The 21,925-nt window shown below is 39.9% G+C and overlaps 1 protein-coding gene across 1 annotated transcript in view; it reads left to right on the top strand.

The window, feature by feature from the left end:
* The first annotated feature begins 336 nt into the window (after window positions 1-336).
* The window catches only part of gpc4.S (glypican 4 S homeolog), a 66,825-nt gene continuing 45,236 nt past the window's right edge, over window positions 337-21,925 (top strand). Inside the window, exon 1 of the mRNA XM_018233118.2 lies at window positions 337-746. Within this exon, the coding sequence (XP_018088607.1) occupies window positions 587-746 (160 nt within the window). The 5' untranslated portion in view covers window positions 337-586. The remainder of the gene's footprint in view (window positions 747-21,925) is intronic.

Raw genomic sequence — 21,925 nt, 5'->3', positions numbered from 1 at the left:
CCTCGGTAACTTATAATATTCTTATATTTTACAAGAGATTGTACTTTATTCACTATCTAAACGTTAGACTAAAGACATCACTGGTCTCATTGTGTGTACCACATCCCATGCTCTTTTTGTTCTACCAAATAGACTGTCCATTACAGGATAGACTGTCGAGTGTATAAGTAGAATAACACTGCCAATGAGATATTATCCAGTAGCACAGAGTGTAGTAGTAGGCAAATGTTGAAAAGCACAGACAGTGAAGTGATTGTGCAGCAGAGAGAAGCCGCCGCCGCCGCAGGGGTTAACAGCTGGGAGCCCTAAACTCCTCCCCCTGGCTCATTCCACGCTGGTGCGCCCAGGCTCCGGCTACGCATGCGCTCCTTTGCTTTGGATCCCAGACTGTGGCTGGAGGAGGGAGGGGGACAAAGTGAGTAGAGCGCAGCCCTCCGGCCAATCAGTCAGGAAGCAGCAGCAACAGCAGTAGGGGCAGAACTAGGGGATTCTCAGCACTTTGCAAAGTTCCCTGGACACAGAACCAGCCCCGGGATCCGGAGTAATCTGTGCGGCCATCGCATTCATTCCCTGCTGCCTCATCACCATGCTTTGGATCTCCTTTTACCCCTTGCTCGCTTGCACTTTAGCGCTATCCAGTCTCCCCGTCGGGGCAGATCTCAAGTCCAAGAGTTGTTCGGACGTTCGGAGACTTTACATTTCCAATGGCTTCAACCAGAACGATGCTCCGAACCACGAAATCAATGGTAAGTGCTGGGGGGACGTACTGACTTGCACTGCCTCTCCAATCCTAGCGACTACAGCTCCACAATCCTCAGTCTCCCTGGGGCGTGCGGTTCTTGTAGTTCAGAAGCAGCTTGAGGGCCACATGTTCTACTACTGCTGCCTGAGGGGAAACATCAAAACATTCCCTTCTGTACCAGTACAATCTACTTTACTGAAACACGAATAGATGATACTTTGCGACCAATGGATCTGCCTTTATATTTACATTCCTTTTCCATAAGGAAAGCTTCTGCCTAGTGCTCAATGAAACACCGCCCCCAGTGGCCAGTCATTGTTACTGCATGCTTTTACCGGCCAGCAACTTCTGAACAAAGCTTCATCATCACACGATGTCGGGGTCGGAAGCTATACTCGGGGTCGGAAGTAGGCAATAGGTGAAAGGCGACTCCTTCCTACTGCTGGGGCCAGCTAATGAGCTGCCTATGTGCTGAGCCCCACAGTAAATCACGCTCAGATGCCCTCTGACTCCTCATCTGAATTATGCTTGAACTTTCTCCTGTGTGTTCATTAGATTGTAAGCTCTACAGGCTAGGAAGCGTGTCTGCTTACTCTTTATAGTTCTTGTGCTGTTATGCGGACTTTCCATTGGCTGGTAGTAAGGCTGTTGCTCAACTACAAGTTCCAACTAACCCCAAACACAAAACCAACCCCACACTTTCTTCTGGGATAATGGAAATTGTAATTGATCAGTCAGAGGGCCACAGGTTGGGCTCATATTAACCTGGGGGGTTTCTAGTGGCATGTAAAAAAATATGTATCCATATTTTCACATTAAATGACTATTTGATGCTTTTTTTTTTTCTACCCCTATATTATTGCATCCAGTAATACACCTCTAGCTTTTCCCTTTGAGGATCCTGGGCGTTTTTAGTAGTTCTGCAGCCAGAGGCAATTGTTGAGCAATAAAGCATTTAGTATGGCTCTTGGGATGGAGAATTGGAATCCTCTGTCAGTGACATTCTTGCCCCCTGACTAGTGGCCGGAAGGAGAGACCTGACACCCATCTGTGGCTTTATTAAATAAAGCTGTTCTAGTCCATGGTCTGTAGGGAGAAATAACACTGTAGATGTGCTCTAACCCCTCTTGTCCTTTAAATGAATATGTCAGTGTAAAGGCACAACTCCCTTGTAGCCTGGTAGAGTTCAAAAGTCAACTAATCTGGTGATTTCTGGTTGGGTTCAGAGTCTGAAAAATAACCCAGCTGCAGGGTTTCATGCTACATGGTCACTCTCCCATATGGCGAAAGCTCCTTTTCTGTTTGTTTTACTGCATTATTGTTAGGCTCTCTTTTAACCCTTTTATCTGCAGTAGTTTGTGATCCCCCTTTGTCAGGAAACCGCTTAGCTGGTTAAGTCTAAATATTTTTTCCTTGTTGTATGGATAATTGCAAGATCAGTTCCTAAAGCAGCATGTCCTATAAATGCGACCTGTAAGCAACGTGTTATTTGTGTCGACTTGGAACTATCTTGTATGAATACATTTTACCCTTCCTGAATTCCAACGTTTTTGTCAGTTACATAAATCAACAATCCAGGACCAATGTAACAGCCTGTAATGACGACCAAGTGCCTTCAGAACTTCCTTTGGAGAAATAAGTTAGAAGCCTGGTTGCAAAGAGTACAATATACTGTAGCTTGGACAGAGTTTCCCCTAATGAAACAGTCCGTTGTTGGTGCCGCATTGGTTAATGGCAATGGAAACTCTTCCTGAACAAGCTAATTTTTTTGGTGGCATGGTAATCCCTCACTGAACTCACTCTTCCCTTGTCAGAACTCTCTTATCTATAAAGTAAATCCCAGACGGAAGCGAGTTGTGCAAGATTGTGCAAGATTGTGAGTCCTTTTTCTTGGGCCTGCAGAGTAGCACTATATGTATGGAAATATGTACATTTTTCCAAGTTGCACTTTTTGATGTGATTTTATCAGTATCCATAATCCTTTCTAGTGTGAAGCTGACAATACACATACTGATAAAATTGTATAAACAATTTTGTGCAATTTTCAATATGTGTGTTGTTGAGACCAATATCTCCATGCTGTGGATATCTGTCTGTCTGTCAGTCAAACTCATTCAGAAATTTTGGTCTGGCAGGCTTAAAGGAGTACTGATTTTACTTGGCATGTTTTAAATCTAGTGGTACAGGTATGGGGCCTGTTATAAAGAATGCTCAGGACCTGAGCATTTCCGGATAAGGGATCTTTCCATAATTTGGATCTTCATACCTTAAGACTACTAGAAAATTTTTTAAACATTAATTGAACCCAATAGGATTGTTTTGCATCCAGTAAGGGTTAATTATAAATAAGTTGGGATAAGTATACAAAACAAGGTACTGTTTTATTATTACAGAGAAAAAGGAAATCGTTTTTAAAAATTAGAAGTATATGATTATAATGGATTCTATGGGAGACAACCTTTCTGTAATTCAGAGCTCTCTCCAGATAACGGATCCTATACCTGTACAGTCCTTTGTAGAGCAAAGAAAAAAGGGCCTGGGACAAATGGCAATATATATATATATATATATATATATATATATATATATATATATATATATATATATATATATATATATATATATATATATATATATATATATGTATGTATGTATGTATGTATGTATGTATGTATGTACGTACATACATACACACTGTAGAATCCCATTGTACCTTTTTGTGGGGACCAGGAAAAAATATGTAAAATTATAAAATCAGGGAAAAGCATAAAGTAACTTTTTCTTCAAGTACTGAATGGATATAAGCACAGGTGTCTGTTTTACTTTTAGATGCAATAGTTTTACTTTTAGATGCAATAGTTACTATGTTAATAACAAGGGTTAAGGATTGCAGCATTAATGGGGGCATGTGCAAGGCCTCTCTGTCAGTCACATACACAACCTAAAGCAATAAGTGATTGGTGCAGGACTGTGTAAGGAGCAGATTAATTGCAATTGACCATTTACAGGCAGAACCATGGCAAAATATTCATCTGCTGAGTAAAGGTATAGGATCCCTTATCCTGAAACCCGATATCCAGAAAGTTCCGAATTACGGAATGGCTCCCATAGACTAAATTTTAGCCAAATAATCCAATTTTTAAAAATGTCCCTTTTTTCTGTAATAATAAAACAGTAGCTTGTACTTGATCCCAACTAAGATATAATTAATCCTTATTGGAAGCAAAACCAGCCTATTGGGTTTATTTAATGTTTAAATGAATTTCTAGTAGACTTAAGGCATGAACACCCAAATTACGGAGAGATCCGTTTACCGTACCTGGAAAACCCAAGGTCCCAAGCATTCTGGATAACAGGTCCCATACCTGTATTTTAAACTTTTTTTATTTCGCAAATAATAACATTCATAGAGGGGCAAAAAACTGTTTTTGGGAACATCAGGGCAACATTTTGATGTAAAATCCAGGAAAACATTAGGGAAATGCACCCATTGAAATGCATGATAAATTGGTGGGACCACAAATAAAAAAAATGTAGGAAAACTTAAAATCAGGGTAGTTAAAATCGAGGTTTCAGTGTATAGGAATTCAGAGGGTGCAGTAAAAGCATTCTTCCCAGAGGAACTTTGCTGCTTTGCTCCAGCAGATGTACAGTTGTTAAATCATTACATATTACTGGAGGAGCTACTTTGCCGGTAGTCCGCTTTTGAAAGCCAAAGTGTGTCAGGAGCCCTAATGTGAGCCGTAGCCGTGTAATTAGGCATTTGCTTCATGGTTCTCTTGCTGTTCTAGTTTGCGGCCTATTGCCAGTAAAAGGATATGGTGCAGATCCCCCCTGTGACTTAGGTTTGCACTCAGTAAGCTCCATATACCTCGTTGGTATGGTGGATTCCATCAAATTCTCTGGCTTTTTGTGCCCTGTGTCCTTGGAAAAAGCCATTCCTTAGCATACTTCAGCCATTTTGTGACTGAGGGGGAAAAGGCTTCAGGTTTGGGTGACCTCTTGTGCTCAGTGTCATTCGAAAGGTGTTTGTGTTTCTATATTTTATTTGCTTCATCTTGGAAGTGTCAGTGTATCCTGTTGTAGAATATTCTTTTTATCTGGAAACTTTGTGCCCATTTCCTAAGACTTCTGTGCCCTTTCTGTGTTTGCTTCTATGTTGTAGCTTTCCTCTGCTCCTCCCTTTGCATACTGGGAAAGAAATATGTTGCTGCCACATTTAGGAGCTTGTTTTACAACACAGACTTGCTGGGAACTGTGATCTTTAACCCCTAAGTGCCTGACGAGCCAAGTGACTATTTGCGCAACAGTGTGCTTTTTGGCCTATCGCTACTCTGTGCCTCATTAAGGTTTCCCCCACCCCTCTTTGGCTTTGTCTGTCCAAGTCGAGGAGGCTGGTCGGGCTGACTTTTCTACAAGCGAAATTTGATCTGAGCCACACAGAAATATTTGTTACTCCAGAATGAGAAAAATGCTCTCACAACCAGGGCCTGGGGAGGGAGGGGGGTATTTTGGGAACAATTTCAGTGAAAAGGTTTAATTACGGTTCAGTTGTTGCCCAATCTTGGATTCTTTTTGGTAACCCCGCTGGAATGGCATTTTGTGAGGAGATTTGACTTAGCCTTGGGGGTAAATTTCAGATGCAATTACTGCCTCTTAAAAGGAATGATTACAGGAAATCTTAATCTCCTTTGTTTGGGATGGTCATGCAAATGAAGCCAGGCTAATGTATTGGAAGGGGGGAAAGACACAGGCCCTCTTCACAGCTGAAGGTGTTGTGTTTTCAGGGGCTTGCCAAATCCTTTAGTGTGTGTGTGTGTGTGCATATTTATTTATTTATTTATATATATATATATATATATATATATATATATATATATATATATATAGATTTGCTCATAAGGATCCGCACACCAAAATTCTTTCATCAAAATTCAGTGCTTTATTCAGTACATAGATCCGACGTTTCGGCCCACATTAGGGCCTTTTTCAAGGATAATGCATGTACAAAAAAATGGTGTTTTTATACCACTCCCCCATTTGAATCTGGCGCCAAAAATGACGTCATTAAACCCCAAAAGAATGTTTTCCCATCACCACTAATGTGGGCCGAAACGTCGGATCTATGTACTGAATAAAGCACTGAATTTTGATGAAAGAATTTTGGTATATATATATATATATATATATATATATATATATATATATATATATATATATATATATATATATATATATATATATACTCATGTACACACACACAGAGAGCTTGCAACTCTGTACAAAGAGCTATGCAAATTATGACGAGCAATGCATGGAATTTACAAAAGGTTTTGGAAACAGCTGATAATATCTAAAAGCATGCCAAATGCCCTTGGCACTGAGCTCCAGTTCAATTTAATAGTACTGAAATACATCTATGAACTGCAAAAAGCTGCATTTTCCACTGTTTAATAGTTTGATAAAAGAAATGTTTGCCAAGTTGCAACTTCACTGTGCCGCTGATTCCAGATGAATGCAAACACTTGAGCTGGGCAATTTTTTTGGTGCTGTTTTTTTTTTGTCACTTTGCATAGTTCTTTGTTTTCCTCAGATTTTGCCTACAAAGCATGTTTGTGAATAAAATCGGGCGCAGAGCATTTCCTTACTATCCTTTCCTGCTAGATATCTGGTAAGCACAGCAGGGAACATGTATATCCTTAAGTCATGGAAAATGTACCTACATACTTGCGAGGGCTGCTCTCTTCTATAGAACAATAGCTTAGGCTGTAGCCCTGTTTTTAATCACAAACCGGTTTGGAATGCAGAAAGGGTAAAAGATGCAATATGTTTTCACTTTGAGAAGTCATTGTTCCATGCAGAGCATGTACAGACCAGTCTCCTAATGCTGTCCTACAAACTGATACTTTGATTTTACTGTAGAGGCCCATGTAGCCTCTTCCTATATGCTTATTAAAACAGTTCTTTCACAGTGGGCACAAAACTGAAAATAACTATTGCGAATGTGCTCCCCTGAGCACTTTTGCAATTTTCTTTCATATTTTTGGAGCCTAATCGCCTGAACTAGCAATTAAATATGTTTGCAAATAGAGCTGTTAAGGAGTTAATTCCTTGTGCAGATCCCCTTTCCGGTCAGAGGCCTTCTGCATAGTATACCCTGTGTAACACCACTGTCAGTCCACAGTTCTGAACTTTGAAGGAATAGAGCAGTGTCTGTAAAACCAGCTGCTACCTGCTCCCCAATACCAGTGCAGGTTGAGTGATCTTAATGTGGCACAATGCTCCAAATAAGGTGCAGTGCACAATAGTGCTTTTCATTGCTTCATGTTCACGTTGTTGTGAGTACCATGTCTCTGGAGACAGTACTGGAATTGGGTGCTGGAAATGGGATCTACGACAGCTGTCAAGACACAATACTCTGTCCCACCAGATCCCTGCTCAGAAAACTGACAGTGGTGGGAGAGCAGGATTCCTATATAAGAGAGAGAGGCCTCTTGGATAGGTAATTAACCCATGGACTGCTGGCCATGCTGTAAGATGACTGAGAAAATTAATATTGCGCCAACTAAAAAATATTTTTTTTGTTAAAAAAAAAAATACACAAAAATAACCAAAGTGCTCGGGTATTACGCTGCTCCCGTTTTTTTAAAAAACCTTTTCTTCACTAACACTTCCAGATTTGTATAGACACTAAAATTGCTAAATAAATACAGACAAACAAGACAAAATTAAAATATTAATGGCCAAATTGGTAGCTACTGAGAAGTTGTCTTAAATTGTATGTGGACACAAACCCTAATTTTTAGCAGTAGTGCTGATTTAGTGCTGGTTTAAATACTTTTTCGGCCCAAAATTGTTCTAGTGAAAAAGGCTTTACACCTGCACTTTCACTTGTTTCCTATGCAATTCATTTGGAATAATGCCAGGAACTTTCAGCCTAAAAGGTTCAAGAGGTTCTATTAAATGGCAAGGTTTAAAGTTGTCTAAAAACTGCTCTGCTAGACCAACATTGAGATTGCCTGACAAGCACTTGTGCTACTACTTAGCAAGTGATTTCAGTGCAAGCCCATTGTTGGTGGTTTAGAACAGTACCCCCAAAAAATGAACATCTTTTAAAGTAATGAAAATATAATGTTCTTCTTCTGCACTGATAAAATTGTTGTGTACACTTCGGAAACACTGCTATAGCTCAAAGCTAAAAAAGGAGAAAATGCACAAGATACACAGCAGATAACAGATAAGTTATTCAGAATTTATCTGTCTACTGTTTATCCTGTGCTTGAATGTCTGCCCCCATGGCTACGCAGCAGCTTGTCTGTGTAAAATATAGTAGTGTTTCTGTACAAACACACCAGTTTTACAAGTGCAGGGCAACAGTACATTATATTTTAATTTTTCATTTTTTGGTGTTACTGTTCCTTTAATGTTTAAAGGGCCCCTCATTTTTCAATAGTTTATTTAGCTGCTGCCTAATGATGATAAGAAAAGGTCTCTCCATGTCAGAGCCTAGGGGTTGGATGTGATCTTTCGATAGATTTTAAGGCTAGGACCAGGCGATCTGAGAATCCGCTCCCCCACTGCTCCACAGCTCTTGCTTTGCCTGCACCAGGAAACATTGTGTCTCCACTCAGGTGCAGGCAGACACAGCAATTTTGGTACCGAAACGCAACGCACATTTGCATTTCGCGCCAAAATCCGTCCTTCCTGCAGTAGAGAAGGCGAGCAGCTGGGCAGTGGATTCTTAACCCGCGGAGAACTCTTATCGTCTGGCCCTGGCCTAATGGCACCACCCATTAGTTCACTGGCTTTACAGAGGATTCACACAATACATATCAAATAACTTGCTGACAATGAAAGCTTGTAAATTTAATTACAACTCAAAAATCAATGGCTTCATATTATATATGACGTCAACATTTTTACGTACAGTCTGTGAGAACCCAACTGGTATTTACACACACTTGTGAAATGATCAGCAATATTTGTTGGTTTTATCACAGAAATAGTTGTTCCTACTGCCGTTTCTGTATTTAGGACTTTCTTGTTTTATTAAGCTTTTAAGTTTTCCTAACCGTTTTAACCAATGGAACTTGAAAGTACAGTGGAAAATCTGGTGCCTCAAAATACTTCATTTTATCCATCCGTTTCAGCTATTTGCCCACCTGGTTTTGTGGCCTCCGTCCTGCACAAGATGTTTATTATTCTTGGATCTCTGCATTAAGAACAAAATGAGATGGAAATTTGTTTAAAGCTATTGCCATTTTATTTTGCATGGACAAAATTAAAATGTACAGTTGCAGTTTTTCTAGTTTTTCCATGGTATGAGGTATAAATCTTCTGTTTATGTTTGCGCAGAATGCCTAATGGTGGTGAAGGGCATTTGTACAAGAAGTACAATTGTCGAGGTAGGTAAAAAGAAAGAAGAACATTTAGACTAGGTCCAAATTTTTGACTTTACCAGGTGTTTGAGATGTTTACTATTTTTTAAAGATGTGTTAAAAGTGGCATTTTTCATTAAAAGGGCACATATGTGGCCAATATAAATAAGTAAAGTGTATTTCATTTGAAAACTGCCTTTGTGTGATACAGACAGTAACATTTTTTGTGGTTTTTAAAATCTGTAAATTAAATGTACTGTAACTCTTAAGGTGGCCATACACGGGCCGATAAAAGCTGCCGACAGACCGTGTCGGCAGCTTATTGGCCCGTGTATGGGGCCCCCCGACGGGCTTCACCGATCGAGATCTGGCCGAAAGTAGGAAATGGTGAGCAGTAGGAAATGGTAGTTAATGTACTCACCAAAAAACGGAAAATAACTTTTGTTTTTTTAGTCATCTCCCTCCCAAGGTAGATTGCTGCTTTTATTGGCACTATTCATTAACCTACTGGACTGCATTCTCCTTTGGAACAAAAGCATTGGCTTTTTAGCTGAATCCTTGGGAGACCACCAAGGACTTCAGCTCATGCAGTGCAATTTCGCACAACATTCAACAATAACGAAAATGCACTACTGAATAGCTCAAATATGCAGAGTGGTGGAGGCATTCATTAAAGTCTAGGACACTGTCACAACACACAGTCCCAAGCCAAGCAAATAGTGGCTAAAATAGAACAGAGGCTCATCCTAACCATGAGTTGGTTTGTCAGCCATATACCAATGCTGCTCTTGTATCCGACTTCTATGCTGAATCTCATTGTTTTCTTTACATGTTTTTATTCTGTACCTGCTTATACATGTCCGTGATGCATCTTGCCATTCTCGGGGACGGAATTTGTGTGCATATGTTCATGTACAAATATTATTGTTATTAATAGCTTTAATAAATGTTGTCTAGCCTAGCTTTAAGATGGCCTTTTTGAATATAAAATATAATTGTGCCAGAGTGGTTTCCAGGGATATGGGTTACACGGGGTAATTTGACAGTATTCTGTCCTAAGTGATGAATAAAAGAATCAGTGATTCAAGAAAAAAAAGTCAGTTCTTTTATATGACGGGATATTTGTGGCATTCACTTTTTATATACAATTTTCTGATCTGAAACAGCCATATAATGGGATACTTTTTATGTTTGCGCGTAGCAATACTTCTAGTGCTAATTCAAATGCTACTTTGTGCTGTGCTTTGTTCTTTACTGGTTTAATCAGCTGTTTCCCCTTGTCCCTTCTCCTTGCTTTGCTTAGACGCCACCTAAATCCCCTAATTGTTATTCATACACCCCCCCCCCCATTCAGGAGACTTTATTCATACAGTTTCATCACTTAGGATGTTGTATTCTTCTGCTTGTAAAGTCTAATTTTCTTCTTTTTTTTTTTTTTTACTGGTCTTCAGAGTAATCAATGGGTTAAATAAGTCCCTATACTTACAGAGATCTGGACCACCCTTTGCAAGCTTGCCTAATTCCCATTGGCACCAATTCAATGTGTGTGTGTGTGTCAAATGCCTTAGTGTAGCAGTGGAAATATTAAGAGAATAGATATTTTGGCCAGAATTAGCATATACTTTCTTGTCTAGCTAAAGGGCAAATCTTTGGCTGCCCTTGCTGAGTATGCTGGGCAGGGTCCAGAAGGCAATAGCAAGCGTAACTATTCTTCTTGTTGGGCACATTTTCTAGTGACGCTTTCCATTAACATCAGTGGGTAGTGATCTGTGGGGGGGGGGGAGAGGGCTTTCTAAATCCCTGCCACAGGTAGCACGGATCAGAACTCCCCACAAGCCATAATTTGTATTACAATGCAACCAGTTGTACCCCCTCATTACACTTACAGATGTTTTACTGAAAGATGTTGTGTTTCTTTTGCATAATCCCAAAGAGGTCATTTATTTTATTGTCAGAATGTTGGGAGCCCAAATTACTAGCTTTTCCTTTTAACAGCTGCCTGGTAAATCTAAGAACAGCACTCAATAGTAAAAACCCATGTCCCACTGAGACACATTTAGTTACATTGAGAAGGAAAAACAGCAGCCTGCCAGAAAGCATTTCTCTCCTAAAGTGCAGGCACAAGTCACATGACCAGGGGCAGCTGGGAAATTGACAATATGTCTAGCCCCATGTCAGATTTCAATATTGAATATAAAAAAATCTGTTTGCTCTTTTGAGAAATGGATTTCAGTTGCAGAATTCTGCTGGAGCAGCACTATTAACTGATTCATTTTGAATATATTTTTTTCCCCATGACAGTATCCCTTTAAATTGTTAATATACATTTTAAAGGTCCTCCATTTGCCCCAGATCTATTTGTTCAGCTCCCAGCATGCTTTTTTTTGTAGTGACCATGTAGTGAACAAGACAACACCTATAAAAAGCAAGTCCCATCCAACATACTAATAATTTATGGCTACATGCGTCATTATCTACCCGAGGCCTTGCTAAACTCTGCATGTTAGCTGCCAGGCAGATTTATGTGAATATGTAACTTATGTATGTAAGGTTTAATCCTTTCTCCGACCCTACTTTAAAGCAGCACCATATATTTTACTTCTATCCCTCTGTGGAAGCGGTTACGTAGGTTTATTATGCCGAAGTTATGTTCATTTCAGTATTGGTGACTCTTGTTTATATTACACAGAATTTATAATAGTAGTAAAGACCACAGGGCAAAGAGGGGGGCAACATTAATATATGTCCATTTTCAGGTGCAACACTTTGCTCCTTAGGCATGGAAACTGACAGTAAATTAAGTGCTGGCAGGCACCTACTATGTATGTGGTTTTTTGCATGCCATCAGTACAGATAACTTTTTTTTTTTTAAAGAACTTCATTGGCTTGGCTAATGAAATTGTTGCAAATTATTATTATTTTATTAGAATGGGGTAACCTTGAGAGTCTCTAAAAGTACTCTGCAGTGTCTTCCTGTAGCCTGCAGCATTACCCAAGTGAAACCAATTTATGGCAGAGATCTGCCCAAGGTTATAATGTCTTTTACTGGCCAGTAGGTTTTGTACACGAAACTCAGGGTTAAATTGCAACAATTTGCTTTGATGTACAATTAAACACTTTGGGCACTCTAATAGGTGCTCGCTGGCACTTTAACCTGTCCATGCCAAACCTTGGACTCAATCTATTAGGAGTTTCCTACAACTGCATATAATAAAATGCATAAATGTTGATTTATTGCTGGACCACATGGCAGCTGCCAGCCAGAAATAATTTAGATTTAGATTTACTTATTTACATATAGTTCATTCATTTTTAACATTTCAAAATAACAAAATACCAAGTGTAAAAAACTACTGTTCATACTGTTGTGAGAATATTTTTCCATGACTTGTTGCAGACACTTTATACAGTTCCCATAAATTAAGAATGTAAATAATTTAAGTGTTTTGTACCTTCTGACTGTTTTGTAATGGTAAAGGCACATTTAAAAAAAAAAAAAAAATTTTTTTTACGGTATATGGTTGTAGGATTTTGTGTTTAAAAGGCAACTAAAGCCCCCAAATCTTTTCTGCTAGGGTGGGGGCACACAGGCAGATTAGTTGGCTATTGACAAATCTTCTCTACTGCGGGCGACTAATCTCCCCAAATGCCTCCCCGCCGGCAAGAATGCGAATCGCTGGTGGGATGGCATACATATCGCTTCAGTTTTCCGAAGTCGCTCGTGAGGCAACTTCGGGCGACTTCAAAAAACGTCAATGGTGCGCTGCTTAGTTTATACAGGTATAGTATCTACAGTTATGCAGTAACCAATTATCCAGAAAGCTCTGAATTACAGGAAGGCAATCCTATTACAGTAATTTAATGTTTAAATTATTTTTTAGGGCTAGTCCACACGGGGAGATCGGCAGGCGTTTGCGGTCGCGGCGACAAAGCGCCGCGCCAGTCGCCGCGACCGGCGCAGGCGACAGTTTTGTATGGGCGCCTATGTAAAAACGCCTGTGCTAACCACACCAGGCGATGCGCTTTTCAAAAGTCGCCTGAAAAAGCCTGGCGAGGCATTTTCAGGCGACTGTTGAAAAGCGCATCGCCTCGTGTGGTTAGCACAGGCGTTTTTACATAGGCGCCCATACAAAACTGTCGCCTGCGCCGGTCGCGGCGACTGGCGCTGCGCTTTGTCGCCGCGACCGCAAACGCCTGCCGATCTCCCCGTGTGGAATAGCCCTTAATAAACTTAATCTATGGCAATACAGATTATAGAAAGATCTGTTATCCGGGGGAAAAAAAGTCCCAAGATTTCTGGATTACCGGTCAAATACCTGACTGTGTTGCTCTGTACATTTAGTAAAGCTGTTACATATAGGATAGATATAAGATAAGAGATTCTGGTCCTGCTCACATCATCAGAGATTGTGTTCTGTTTGCAAACCTTGCAGCTACTCCTTGACTTCCATAACTATTCAAATAGGAAATCCTGTCAGACATATTTTCCACTAAGGTGAGATTTGCACCCTTGTGATAAGCCTGGAAAAAGACAGACATTCTTGACCTAGATATTAACTCTTTAGCACCTGGTAGTTACCAATAAGCTGAAGCAGCTTTTAGTTTGATCAAATCAACACCCCGCGAGGACTTTCATGGCTATCGGGCTGTCCTATACAAGGGAGCGTTCCGTTCAGTGTTGGACTGGCCCACCATGTTACCAGGAAAACTCCTGGTGGCCCCATGTGTCAGTGGGCCCTCTTACTTCTAACCATTTGGCCTATTTCATGGTCATTCATTTCCTATTTCTTTATGGTAAAAAGAGGCTTAATAATGGAAGAATAAAGTATAGTAAGTAGATAAAAGTCTTGGAGTATAAAGAGGTTGACTGTGGAGAGGAGCAATAATAGTTTGGATAGTGGGCCCACAGTCTAAGGTTTTCTGATGGGCCCCTGGCATCCCAGTCCGACACTGAATAAGTTACACAAATATTTATCTTTCTGTTGTGTTCAGGCCATTCCAGAACCTGATATTAATTGAAATGTACTTTTTCTCAGAAAATTCAGGGAGGCTGTATTTGTGTACACTGCTCAATGTTTTGAAGCACCCCAACTCTCCAAAAATAGAAGAAGACAAATGCAGGGGTCCAATGCTTTTACCCACCAAAATACAGCACATTTCACTTACCTTTTGGTTCTGTAAAGGTCTGGAAGAAGAACCCATGTGTTTATAATAGACAAGAGCCATGAACATGTGTAAACGATATCCTTATGAACGGTACTTAGTGATGTCATTAGTTATTGATGTTTATCGATGTAATTTGTGTCAAATGACTCCCTGAAACTTGTGTATTGCAAAATATTAGCCTTTGGACCTGTGCCTTTATATGATCATGGAACTCCTTTTTTACTTATCGTATCATTATATCCCTATATCTTAGAATAGGGGGTACATTATTCCTTGTATACATTAGTGTAAATATTATACATTTCTGCTATGCTCTTAAGAAATATTATTTGATAATATACATTGTTGTCAGGTTTAATCATTCAATTTCGACCACCTTTGCATTATGTAATAGCTTATGCTGCAATGTACAAAGGAAATGTTTAGGGTTTCCGAAGTCGCCCGAAGTTGCCTCGCGAGGAATTGCAGAAGCAATCCGAGTGCTATCCGCCGACGATTTACATTCTAGCTGGAGGGAAGGCATTTAGGGGAGATTAGTTGCCGAAGAAAAGGCGATTTGTCGTTGGGCGACTAATCTCTCCCCCCAGTAGCCTTGTGTGCCACCAGGCTATGGACACGCATACGTTTCTTTGCAGCAGTTGGCTCTGCGGTTTTTTTAAAAAAAAGCCGACCGTTGCGTAAATATGCTAGTGGAAGTGCCATTGACTAAACTTAAAACCGATAAGCGTATTTACGCAGTGGATGGCTTTTTCACGCTAAAACGCCATGGAGAAATGTATGTGTGTCCATAGCCTAAAGGGCAGAGACACGCTGTGATTCGGGGAGATTAGTCGCCCGGCGACAAATCTCCTCTTCTTCTGGGTGACTAATCTGCTCAAACTGCCTTCCCGCCGGCTAGAATGTAAATTTTCTGTGGGGTGGCACTCTAAACGCTTTGTTTTCCAAAGTTGCCTGAAGTTTCGGGCGACTTCGGAAAACAAAGCACTCAGAGTGCCACCCAGCCGGCGATTTTCATTCTAGCCTGCGGGAAAGAAGGTCAGACTAATCTCCCCGAATCGCAGTATGTCTCAACCCTAAAGGTGAATTGTGTGTTATTTCCTCTTTAATAAAAAAAGAAAAAACAATTAGATGTAAAATGGCTGATCGGAATGGAGTGGTTTCTTTGGATGCTGGTGCTGATTTGCATTTTGTGATAAGATCCACGTGTGACTAACGATATGCAGAAGAGATATCACAGTAGGGGCCCTTTAGCTGTTAGAGGCTGCAAATAGAGGAAGGGTGTTTATTCTGGGCGGTTTCTGCTGAGTCAGTATAAACACAGAACTTCTTGCATAAATGTTTATAACAGTATTTTAAGTGTCCCTTCACCTTTTTCCAAGTGGAAATACATATACAGTGATCTCCACTGCTTCGATCATTGGATGGATCAGGTGATAAATAAGTGTAGCATTATTACTTATAGCAACGATGTACACTAGTAACTAGGGTCACTTAATTTTATGCTTGTCCCTTAGCATAATGTTCTAATCTTATAGTGGAACATAGGTTGCAGGTAAGGGTAAGGCCACATTGGGCATTTTGGGGAGATTTGGTCACCTGGCGACTAATCGCCTCGTCTTTGCGGCGACCAATCTCCCCAAACGCCTTCCCTCACTCTGCGCCGGCTAAAATGAAAAAAAAAAAAAAAAACGCCGGCGCTAATCAGACGCGGCGTGGTCGCCGCAAGAACAAGGCGATTAGTCGCCAGGTGACCAAATCTTCCCAAAACGCCCAGTGTGGCCTTACCCTAAAACTTAGTCCCTTGTATAATGAAGCAATAGAATCCTTAATGAATCTGATGAAAATTGAGCGTAGAACATAGGTTTACTCTCAGCCTCAAGGGACAACTGTTTGGGTGTCACAGGCAGGATATGTCTAGGAAGTGGTAGAATAAGTGTTTTCTTGTTATATAGTATTGTTACATTTTAGTTTTTTAAACCCTACCCATTGTCAGGTCAAATGCAATAACTATGCAGCGGCGAACCAATTATCGGGCACATTTCGCCCATTAGTTTTAAATAAGTGCTTTTTTGTGCTTCATGCTTACAGGCCAGCTCTTGCTCTGAATATAGGCGACTGTTGAATCTTCACGAATGACAGTATTAATAGTGTGGGTAACAGTAATTGCATTCAGTTGTCCAGCTAAAGTGGGAGTTTAATTTTTGTTGGCAGGCACTTCAGTGGAAGACAAGATATTTTTACCAGAATAAGCAGTTGTTCCCCTCTGTCCAGCCCATTGTCCGGGTATTGGCCTTTGTCACATATTGCTTTGATCAGATTTAGACGCTATTCTGAACTATGGCTACACTGGGTGGCATAGTACTGAGAGTCATACAATGCAGAAGTATCTTGTGGTAAAGGAAATGCCTTCTTTTTGTGTAAAACAACTACCCCATATATCGCTACCCTCAACCATCGTTTTGAGTGTACAATACTTCAGAATTTTATTGCTAGTTAAAATTACAATTTTAGTTGGCAAAGTGTGATTCTTATTGATATAGTGTTGCATTTCGGTTCCATGTGTTTGAGCCATCACTTAGAAATCTCACATTTGCAAATACTGTGATTTTATACTAGACTTCACTCACATATTTCATGCCACTAGAGGTCACTTCTAGTACTGTGTACTGGTCATTTCACACTTGGTGGTGCCAAATGTTACACACCCAAATGAATGTATTTACTTACCTGAAACCCCGGGCCGGTGCTCCTATCAGCAGAAAGCTGCACCGGCCCAGGGTTATTCCAGTGAGCACCACGGAGCGATCCTCTCCCGGGTTCTTCTTTCTTCAAATTTCCCGGGGCAGACGCATGCGCAGTAGATTAAAATAGCCAACTTTTTAGTTAAAGTTTGGCTTTTCACTCGCATGCGCAGCCGCAAGAAGAAGCCGGAAGAGGATCGCTCCATGGTGCTCACTGGAATAACCCTGAGCCGGTGCAGTTTTCTGATCATGAATTTACTTTGCAGACTATTTGGATAGCGTGAAAATAAATGATTGCTTCCTGTGCACTAATTGGTCCCATGGCATTTTCTATGAATTTACAACGTATGTGCATACCAAACAGGCTAAAAAGATATCCAGAGCACATGTAGTAGTGTTGTGGGATGACTTGTTTGTAGCATAAATGCACATATTTTTTGTTTCTTACTTTTATGGGTCTACTCTATCTTTAAGACACATCTTTACCATGATGATTAAAGGAACAGTAACCAGTAAAATGAAAGTGTTTGAAAGGAATGCCAATATATTGTACTGTTGCCCTACACTGGTACAACTGGTGTGTTTGCTATAGACACATAACTATAGTTTATATAAACAAGCTGCTGTGTAGCCATGGGGGCAGCCATTTAAGCACAGGATACTAAATAGATAAAAGACAAGTTTCTAGAGAATTCCATTGTATACTACAGAGCTTATATGTTATCTGCTGTGTATCCTGTGCCTTTTCTCCTTATTCAGTTTTGAATGACTGCCTGAATGGCTACACAGCAGCTTGTTTATGTAAACTGTAGTAAAGTTTCTGAAGCAAACACACCCTTTATACCAGTGCAGTTAAACAGTACAATATATATTCATTCATTTCAGACACTTTAATTTTTAGGTGTTACTGTTCCTTTAAACACCTCTCCTGTTGTGACTAGTAACATAGAGGCAGTGTAGAGGCAGTGCGCACATTTCTTGGAAATCGGATTATTGATGCTACCCAGTGACACTTCTCTGTCTCTGGAATAGATAAAATTTACATTCCAATTGGGGCCTCTACTTGCACCCTCTTACTTTAGCTATTTTGGATTAGCGGCTCAAAAAAAAAACCAGCTGGAACTATTGTAAATATCCCCTCACTGTGGCATAAATCACCTGTGCGGACAGACCTCTTTGTGCATTTAGGTATGTGCTTCTATTTAGCCTTGGCAGGCTCTTTTGTGTTCTCAGCAGTTTAACTTTGGTATCCTGGGAAGGTGTTGCTTCTGTTTATTAGGGCTCATGTTCGTTTGTGATTCAATGTCATTCGTAGCCAGCCGGTGGCATTGTTTCAAGATTATGCTTTCTTATGGCTGCATCCCTTTACTTCCACAACGAAAAAGCAACGGCACAAAATTGAAGGTACAAATGCCCCGTATGGGGCAACAAAATGCATCATAAGGGAAAAAAATAAAAAGTCTCATTTCACAATGTAATATTCTTCCTTAAACTGTTATTGCATTGCGAATTTTAATTGAATTGAATCGCTTGAAGGTGTCAACGGCCGAACAATCAGATTACCCCCGATATAGCCATGCTCGTTAAGGCATATCGGGGAAAGATACGCTCATTTGGCGATGTTGCCAAACGAGCGGATCTTTGCGTCTATGGCCACCTTAATAAGTCTTGTCAGTGGGGACACTGTCCTGTCTTGTGTGTACTGGGTTTCCATTCCTTTTTAAACGTACTGCTGCTCTCGTCTCTTATGTTTGACAGAGTTTTTGATTTTGACGCTGTGCCTATTCCCACTTTTTTATACATTCAGGGGACATATTTTAGCAGGTTCATGTAATTAATGGTTCTATAAAGAACAATCCTTATCTTAAGGTCGACTGAGTTTTAGTCGTCCAGTCCGTGCAGGTGGAATTCCACACTAGATGGAAATTCTCTTTTCCGTTTATGTTCAGTAAATCCCACCAAGGATGCTGCTGACCTTTTGTGGAAACTAATGAAGAGTTGTTGAGACATTTTAGACAGTAGGATTAGGGATGTAGAAGATATGTCTGAATTTTCAAAACCGAAAGATGAATAACATTGCTCTGCAAAGGCTTTCTCTCAGCAGTGGTTTAGCATGTGATGATTTAGTTAGAGAAATGACAGTATATATTTGCTGCTCCAGGTGTTGCTGAACTGCACTTTCCAGAACCCTTTCACCACCGCTGGTGTGCTAGGAGTTCTAGTTTATTCAGAAATGGAAAAACGGGGATACTGTTTTATTAGGGTTTTTGTTTTGAGAAGATATATTTTGTTTGTTTTTACTGCATTCTTGGGCTGTTCCTTCAGGCCTAGATGTGCTTTTGTTAGTGGAAAACTAAATTAAAGGATCAAAGGCCAAAACAAAAATTTGAGCTTCCAAAAGAAAGAATGAGAATGCGTATTTGTTATTATATCTGCTGTGTTGAAGATTTGGGGTGCTGCTTAAAGCATTAAAGAGACACTGACACCTGAAATTAAACTATTTTTACATCTATCATAATATTGCCTTTGAAAGCTACTTATAACTTTGCCATAAAGTATTTGTACAATGCTTTTATATTACCTGTCTGATGCCCCATGTTCCTGTGAGAAGGGGCTGCCGTATTTGTGCAGCAGGAGTCTGTTAGCATTAGAAATTTTACCTGACCGGCTGACATGGGACAGTCATGTTGGCAAAACAGTCAGGTTTAGAATCTTCAACTAACAATAACTTACAAAAACAAACCTCTCAGCAAAAACGATTAACATGACCCATAGGTAATATTTTGTGTACATTAATAGTTTAAAAAGTAGCTTTTTAGTGTCGGTATCACTTTAAGTAGCGTATATAGCGGTTTGGTTTGGAATTATGAGTTCACCAGTTTACTGTTTTGACGGTTAAAAGACCATAGAAGCTGCTTGCTGGAATGAGATTCTTCCTAACTGATGTGTCAATTCTGTCCAGAATATTTTATTAAATCTTTTTTTATAGTATATTTGGAATGGTCTCATAATAGAGACAAATATGCGTGTTGTGCCAACTATATCAACTGGTACTAGAGACTTTCACATGTAAGATTTATGGATGACATTGAGTTCCTTTGTCAGCTCAGCACTGGTGCTTCATTATCTGCCCTTTGGCTGATACAGTCATTAGCCCTTGAGCTTGTTAAACTGAAATTTCTTTGTTTTCTTTGATCTTCTGAACCATGCCAGATCTTCACGTGTCTTGATCTGCCAAAACCGTTGACAGGGCAAAATAGACATGTAGGGATAAGACCAGCTGGAAGAAAATCAAGACACTGGCACTTCTTTCTGGAGTTGACTGCAACCTTTGCCTTTGTGCTGGTCACGCAATATTTTTGTGCTTCTCAATTCATTATGTTTAAAGGGATCCTGTCATCGGAAAACATGTTTTTTTCAAAAAGCATCAGTTAATAGTGCTACTCCAGCAGAATTCTGCACTGAAATCCATTTCTCAAAAGAGCAAACAGATTTTTTTATATTCAATTTTGAAATCTGACATGGGGCTAGACATTTTGTCAATTTCCCAGCTGCCCCTGGTCATGTGACTTGTGCCTGCATTTTAGGAGAGAAATGCTTTCTGGCAGGCTGCTGTTTTTCCTTCTCAATGTAACTGAATGTGTCTCAGTGAGACATGGGTTTTTACTATTGAGTGCTGTTCTTAGATCTACCAGGCAGCTGTTAGGGAGCTGTTATCTGGTTACCTTCCCATTGTTCTTTTGTTTGGCTGCTGGGGGGGGAAAGGGAGGGGGGTGATATAACTCTAACTTGCAGCACAGCAGTAAAGAGTGATTGAAGTTTATCAGAGCACAAGTCACATGACCTGGGGCAGCTGGGAAATTGACAATATGTCTAGCCCCATGTCAGATTTCAAAATTGAATATAAAAAAATCTTTTTGCTCTTTTGAGAAATGGATTCCAGTGCAGAATTCTGCTGGAGCAGCACTAATAACGGATTCATTTTGAAAAAAAAAGTTTTTCTGACAAGGGCTCCCACGAATGCCACCATCTTTAAGCTTGTGTATTTGTTACAAATGTTTTTTCCCCATCCTGTATGCTATATGTACCCAATTGTGAAGTGTTTGGATCTGGACAAAGGTTGTGAACAATTGATGTTAGATGAATCTGTAGCAAGGATATTAAATCCTTCACATGTTGTAATAGGAACAGCCATAAAATATATATGAAACACCCCTTTGCATATAGAGTTTTAACCTGACTGGTAACAATGATAAAAAAACAAAAGACAATATTAGTAGCTGATATTTTTTTGTATTCTTCACCAAAGACAGTCCCATCTATGGATGTAGATGGGGCCTTCCCAGGTAGGTAACCTAATCAGCCATTCCACGTAGGCCTGAGCCTTAAATTTGTTGTTTAAATGCAAATTTTTCTAAAACAAGTGCTTTTTAGACATTTATATATTATTGAGTAACTATAGGGACTATTAGTAGCTATTATTCTGTTGAATAGGAGAGATGTTTTACATTGCTTGGCTGTAACATTTGTGCCACTCGAACACGGACTATGCTTAAAGATATTTTAAATCAATGGGGGGATTGTAGTAAACTGCAGTAATGGCAAAGAAAAAAACAACAAAGTACACTTTTGTCAATCTTCAGTAACAAAATAGGGATAAATCAAGGGGAAAAAGTCACTAAGCAATGCTTTCTCCAACGCAAAGGTTGCAAATGGAAGAAGAATAATGAGGTATTTTGTTTATATTTCCATGCAAACAATATAGAGTTTCTCACGGCCTCATCACTGAACAAGCTGCTAAGATTATGCCATATAATCTATTTTAAACAGTGACATAAGCAATGTGTAACCAATTATATGAAATTCTAGCATCTAGCCCATATTATGAATACATTTTA

This window comes from Xenopus laevis, chromosome 8S (genome assembly GCF_017654675.1).
Source record: "Xenopus laevis strain J_2021 chromosome 8S, Xenopus_laevis_v10.1, whole genome shotgun sequence".
In the NCBI taxonomy this organism is placed as follows: domain Eukaryota; kingdom Metazoa; phylum Chordata; class Amphibia; order Anura; family Pipidae; genus Xenopus; species Xenopus laevis.
Note: the sequence above shows the minus strand (reverse complement) of the source record. Positions and strands in the feature narration are given on the sequence as shown.